The following is a 6,497-nucleotide window of genomic DNA, read 5'->3' on the forward strand; positions in this document are numbered from 1 at the left end:
TCCCCCCCAAAAAAAACCCCACCAAAGTGGGAGAAGAATACAGTTCCCCCCCCAAGTAAGGGAAAGATACACACAAACAGTATGCACAAGTACTCATGATATAATCCATTCTACCTTGATTGCCAAAGATATTTCTCTCACTTGAGGCAAATGTTTCGGTGTTTATACATAGAGTATTTCAACTATCTAGAAATCCTGGGTTTAAGAGATGACCATTGCTTTGGATAAAGCCAAGGTATGAAAAGTTTTACAGAATTTTGTAATTACTCATTTCAGTAAGCTGTGTTGACTTACTTCTCTTTGTCCCATTAGAAAGCATTCGGCAGCAATGGCTCTGAGGAAAAGAAATATATAAAAATATTTATTCTTGAAACATTTTAAATGCCATTAGTGGCAGAATACTGACTGTGGAATGGAATTAAAAATTCCTTGAGAAGAAACTGACTAACTTCCAAAGATGTTAATCTACAGTGAAAAGATAAAAATAGCCATTTTTTAAAAACAACCTTACATGAGCAAGACATTTCAGTGGTTCCCCATTATGAACAAACACTGAAGAAAAAGATCAGTTCAGCATCACTGGATAATGGAGATTACTGCTATTGTGATATATAAAGGGGAGGGTAGAGAGGGGGAGACAGAAGTCAATAGTTGAATTAAAAAGGCAACTTGTAAATACATCATTCATATTTATCTGCATAATATCCATTCACATAAGCCTCCCCAAAAGGGAAGTTCCATTTCTCATTTTAAAAGCATTAACAGTATCTCTGTCTGTTGTAACAAACAGTTACTGTTTACATAATAAGCTAATGAAAGAGAGACTTCCAGTACAAGCCCAATTGGAAGGACGTTTCAGATTTACCTTTGTGATGTAAACCTTATAAACAAAAGCAATATCTATGAAAACAGATGTATGACTGTTGCATTACATTTTCCAGATGGCCAGGCATGTTGGGATATTATATGTAAACATCTTGGCTTGCAGTTTCAGAATTTGAACATTGCTCTCCTCCCAGTATCGCAGAAGCAGCCTGTAAAAGGCATTAATGAGAAAGAAACACTGCTCTAATCACTGGGAACAGAAAAGCAATCCAAAGATACAAACACATTACACAAAATACATTATACCTAATCTGAGCCAAGAGTCGCAAGCAGGAAAAAAAACCAAGCCACCATATACAATATTGACTGAATACGCTCTCCAAACAAAAAAGTTAAGATACACTTTCAGAGAATAACGAAGAAGTGTGAGATTGGAGAGAAAATATGATCTTGGCACATTACAAGATCAATCTTTAGCATGCACAAGGTAACTGTGTGTTTGAAAGGAGGCTGATCAGTTTTACAGTCATGTGGCTAGGAGAAACTGTTCAGTCAGTTCTGCTCACCCATTTCATGTAGTATCAACATTGTCTAAGGAAACTGCAAGTTCCTTCTAGACATAATCACAACTTGGTTAAAAATGCAGCCATTCAACTTTGTGTGCCAAAGGCAGGCGTGTCATACTCTCCCCACGCCCCCAACCACACACACTTATTTCAAGTCTTGCTTTGAATTCTTTGGGCTCACTGTTGATGACAAACAGTAAGTGTTTGGGGACTTTCAAAATTATTCAACCAAATGTTCAGGAGTTCGCTGCAGCTGAATACAGTAAAGCATGGACTCTCTAATCCCAGAAGAGAACATTTTGATATACTGTTCAAGTAAGAATCAGTGTGATGTTTACATTAACTGGTTTTGTTTCCCTTAAGATTTTTTTTCAAAATTAAGAATGGCTTATCTTTGCTAAATAAATGTCAAGTTAAACCTTAAGGTAGCACTGTTACACACTGGCATATCCATTTTTATTTGTTCCATACTGGAACTATACTTTTAATAGATCACTAAGTAGCAACAAGATTTTAATATATATCTGACATTTCTCTACACAATTGAAATTTTGACCACTTGTACTCATCACGTACAATGCAGAGTTAATTCCTGTATAACTATAAACTTTCTGTAGATAGAACAGAACCCTGTCAAATACAAGAAAGATTGAGATGATGTCAGAAGGCTCAATATGCCTCAAGCAACATGCAATAATAGAGGAAGAGTTTTACTTCTATAGTAGAAAGCAAATCATGCATGTCTTGCACAAAAAACAGTAGTTATGTTAACCAGCTGTTTGTCTTGATTACAAGTATTTTTACATACCTCAGTGCAAGTCCAGGATTAGCAGGCATGGTAGAACAAAACCGTTCCAAGGCTTTGGAATGTTGAGATTTTGGAATGCAGCTCAAATAAAAAAGAATTACCTGTAGAATTTGAATTATAAACATTAATCCACTTTATAGCTGTCTAATTTTGCTACGAATAATGGAATGAGAAACTACGAACATTATGACTAAAGTGAGTTACCACCTACAAACCTTATCCCTCCAGGATACAGAAATCAATTTGTATAATAAAAAGTTAGTGTCAAGTTGCTAACACCACATACTTTAGTCCTTCTAGCCTGCATTTAGCAAGTAAAGAGAAATGCACTGGATGTTAGCAAAATGGGACCCAGGATTTCTATAAGCTTTATTCTGCCTAAGTGCTCAACTTGTTTTTTACTCCTACTTCATTTCTTCTGTTTCTCGACCACTGTAATTTCTATGATCAAAACTGACAGCTTAAATACTGTTTCCATCTGCCAGTGTTACAGTTCTGCAGACCCTTCTTGCTCAACCATCTCTTCCCTCCCTTACGCATTTTCTCTTTTCTCTAGGAAAGAATAGCTTGTCATTAACAGCTGTATTCACATTATTAAAGAATGCCATAATGAAGTTTCTCTTTGCCTTACACACCCTTTATTCAAAAGGTCACTGCTAGATAGTCTTCTGCTCAGAACACTACTCTTCAGATACTTGTTTCTTTTTCTACTAATTTCTAGCTCTCAGTGTTCATATACTACTGGTGCTGTACTTGAACAAGTAAATTACAGGTACCTGCTAAAGGGTCATCAGTCTCTTTGTTGAATTAAAACCATCCACAGACACATTTTTACCTTATTATGAAACTCATAATTGGTCCAATAATCAGCAGTACTAAAAGGAATTGGGTATCGTGTGGGGACTGTAACCAGACATCTGTTCACTAGGTCAGTAAAAAGCTTGAATTCTTGAACTTTGTTGTTGGATCCAACAACTTTGCTATTGATAAAAACAAGGTAACTGGAAGAAAAAAAAAAGAAAAAAAAAGAAAAAAGATGGTTCTGGTAGCCTTCACTTAATAGTTTTGAGATTAATTTACTTTCCTCCCTTAAGAACTTACTCCAGCCAGATGTTCTGAACAGTTTCCTGCTGCATCACTGCCCCCAGAGCTGCTTCATAAGCATCCAGTGCTTCACCAACACTCACGTGAAGAGACTGGCACAAACTGTTTATATTAAAAGTTAAAAAGTGCTGTATGTCATAAACAATGCATGTTCTTACATATTAAGAGTAAGAAACAATCAAGAACTTCCCATTCTGAGATGCAAGAAAAATCAGTGTTTTCAGTTCAGCAGCATTGTGGACTAATTTATCAGTAAACTTATTAAAACGCCTAAGTCTCAACTGCAGATAATAAAGAATAATACAGAAACTATGCAGTTTAAAATGCAACTCTTAAATAAAAATGAAATATTATGAATTGTCTTCTACTCTTGTAAAGTACCCTTTTACTAATCCTTTTAATAGGGATGCTCTGACTGCTACAGAATGGAGACAAGTCTTGAGTTTGTCTGGAAAGCTCCAGAACAATAAATTTCAGTCATATTAAAACCACTTGAGAAATGGTATCAGACTGTGGCAACAAAATTAGTGTTCTGAAGCAAATTCTACTGGGGATCTGGGGTAGAAATATGCTGATCATGTCAGAAAAAAAACCCTGACAAGAATAGACAAAAAAACCCTTAATTTTGTTCCACAGCTCAAAGAAACTCATGGTCAGACCACCATATATGACCTCACCAAAGACAGAAGTAGACACATTTTTTGACTACGATTCAGCAAACAATCCTTATTTCAAAGTGTAAAGTAACAGTGAAAAAAAAGGTAAGACTTTCAGTAAGTCATAAGAGGAAAAAAAACACTCATGAAGAGGAAGGCTACAGAAATGCAAAAAAGATAGGGCTGATGTTGCTACCTTGCTACAGAACACTCTTGACTAAGGTCACATAATCAAAGTGCCTGATTCTACTCCTGCTTTCCCCAAGAACTACAACTAAATCACCAATTTGCCACTCTTCCTAAAAAACTGTGTGTATATGTTTGTGCACACACATACTCATCTGTACACACAATGATCTTGCAAAGTAAAACATTGTTCCTGGAGCTTTGAGGCTTTGCTGATTTCAATCTGACTATTTTCATCACTTGGTACAAGTGAACTTTTCTGTCTTTTATCCTCTGTACCTAAAAACAGGAAAGACAGATACATAGGCCCAAATACCTAGGCACTTACTGTAGCAAAACTCAACCACAGAAACACTCAATTACTAGCTCTGAAAGTAATTGAGGCACCTGCTTCAAGAGCACTAATTTTCCTCTTAGAAGCAGGTGCTAAAATACAGTAGCATCTGAGCTTAAGTTAAGGTCCCTAATGACTAGGCTAAACAGTGACCTCAAGCGTCTTTCTAACAATGTTTCTACTGTGCAAGTACCAAACTTAAAACTGAACTTGCAAAGAGGTAAGTATTTTCAAAAAAAGAATTATTTAAACTGGTATTAATGGACAATATAAAAAGAAAACATTAAGATAACTTAATCTACACCTTACATAAAGGTTTTCTTGAAAACCATACATTTTACCTGTTTGTAAGTTGCCCACCAATTAAAGACTACAAGCAACAGTGTTGAAGGAGTTCTGAGGAGTCCTCACTCAGTACGTGAAACATTATCATCTTTGCCCCCTTTACTTATCTGAAAACCCAAATAGCTACTTGTGAAGATTGACAAACCCAGACCATGAAGCCGTAAACTTCTTAAACAGCTTAAGTCAGCATTTCAGTAATCACAGTTATACTAGCGTAAGTTACAGATGGCTAATACTTCGGTGCTTGCCAATCCTGGATATTGCTGCTATCAAAAGGAATGCTGGAAGAAACAAACAAACAAAAGACTGTGTATACATGACAAAGTTCTGTCACCTTTGCAATCTCTTGCAGAGGAAAAGGTCACTTAGCTAAATTACTTTGCTACGGAGGGGCATCTGTAGCTAGTTCCAACTTTATAGTCTGTTGATAGTAGCTCCATAAACAGCTGAAACAGTGGGTCAAGGAAGGTGGGGAGACCAGGGCTAAACAGAGTTAAACAGAGTGGGGGAACTATCATAAAATAAAAGGGAGACAACTGAAAACCAGAAGAACAACACTACTAGCAGTAGCAACCTAAACCAAAAGTAAACCAAAAAAACCATCTTGTGAGATGAACACACCCATTACTGTTCACATAGGGCAGAATTTCTGAAAGATTTCTCAAGTGGAGAATTTAAGTTGATGTGCAGTTCACAGTTCCATAAAATTGTCTCTGTTGTGCAGCAGGCAGGTAGGTTCTCTAAGGACTGGCAGATCATTTATTGAAAGAACCCGAAGTGATATACCCTTAGGCAAATAATGAACGTTCTGCTTTTGAAAACGCAATTTACTGAGACTCAATAGCTGTTTCTCAGAAATACATTACAAAAGTCTCACCAGTAGATCTGCCACAGATACGGGATTTGCTGGTTTACAACATCATCTGTAAGATGCTCTTTATAGAGAGGTGATGTAAATTCAATTGGCATTGGAAAATTCAAGAGGTATCTGCAAGAGAAAAAAGTAGCAGTAAGTGAGAATAACCCTCTACATGGAAGAGTCCTATGTGGATGTAACATTTAGTTCTGAAATCCAGTTCATGGGTCATATTAAAAAAAGATGCACTTTTCCTAGATTTTAGTTTAACTCTATCCAGATAGAATATATACAGAAAGCCTTACACAGAAATATAGAAATAGTTAATATAGAAAGCATTTACTCCCTCATTATGTACAAAGTTAAATATTGCTTTATATCTCAGACTTCTCCCTCCCCACATAAAATACATCAAGTAAGGTACAATCATCTACATAGTCAGCTAAGCTGCATTGTTGGTACTCAATTTAATATTAACAAATGTAAGCAGGAATAAAATCTAACACCTAACCTGGAGACAGAAACATTTCAAAGCCTCATCTGCATAAGCTTTAGCACAGGTCTTCCTTTGAAGGCCTTCACAGGCATCTATTTTGACTTCAAAACTTCAGTAAGTCTCTCAATTAGGTGCTATAATTCAAGTGGAAAATCAGCAGGCTAGATATGAGCCTGTGCCTTTTCAGCAACAATAATCTGCTGATTAATAGCATGCTGGACCTCTGAACTGACGTCTTTTGTGGGTGTGTAAATATAGTATTTTAGGTATGCAATTTTAAGCTCCTAGCTTTGGGCTGGGGGGGGGGGGGGGGGGCCCCAA

General features: G+C 36.6%; 1 protein-coding gene across 2 annotated transcripts in view; it reads right to left on the reverse strand.

Annotated features, from left to right (window-relative positions):
• The window catches only part of ZFC3H1 (zinc finger, C3H1-type containing), a 52,852-nt gene that overhangs the window by 12,600 nt on the left and 33,755 nt on the right, over nt 1-6,497 (reverse strand). For both annotated transcript variants that reach the window (XM_010561781.1, XM_010561782.1), the window contains exons 28-33: nt 5,702-5,812; nt 3,301-3,405; nt 3,035-3,200; nt 2,200-2,300; nt 933-1,034; nt 295-334 (exon numbers count right to left, since the gene is read on the reverse strand). In XM_010561781.1, the coding sequence (XP_010560083.1) occupies nt 295-334; nt 933-1,034; nt 2,200-2,300; nt 3,035-3,200; nt 3,301-3,405; nt 5,702-5,812 (625 nt within the window). The remainder of the gene's footprint in view (nt 1-294; nt 335-932; nt 1,035-2,199; nt 2,301-3,034; nt 3,201-3,300; nt 3,406-5,701; nt 5,813-6,497) is intronic.

This window comes from Haliaeetus leucocephalus, unplaced genomic scaffold (assembly GCF_000737465.1).
Source record: "Haliaeetus leucocephalus isolate CR32 unplaced genomic scaffold, Haliaeetus_leucocephalus-4.0 Scaffold151, whole genome shotgun sequence".
Taxonomy (NCBI): Eukaryota; Metazoa; Chordata; class Aves; order Accipitriformes; family Accipitridae; genus Haliaeetus; species Haliaeetus leucocephalus.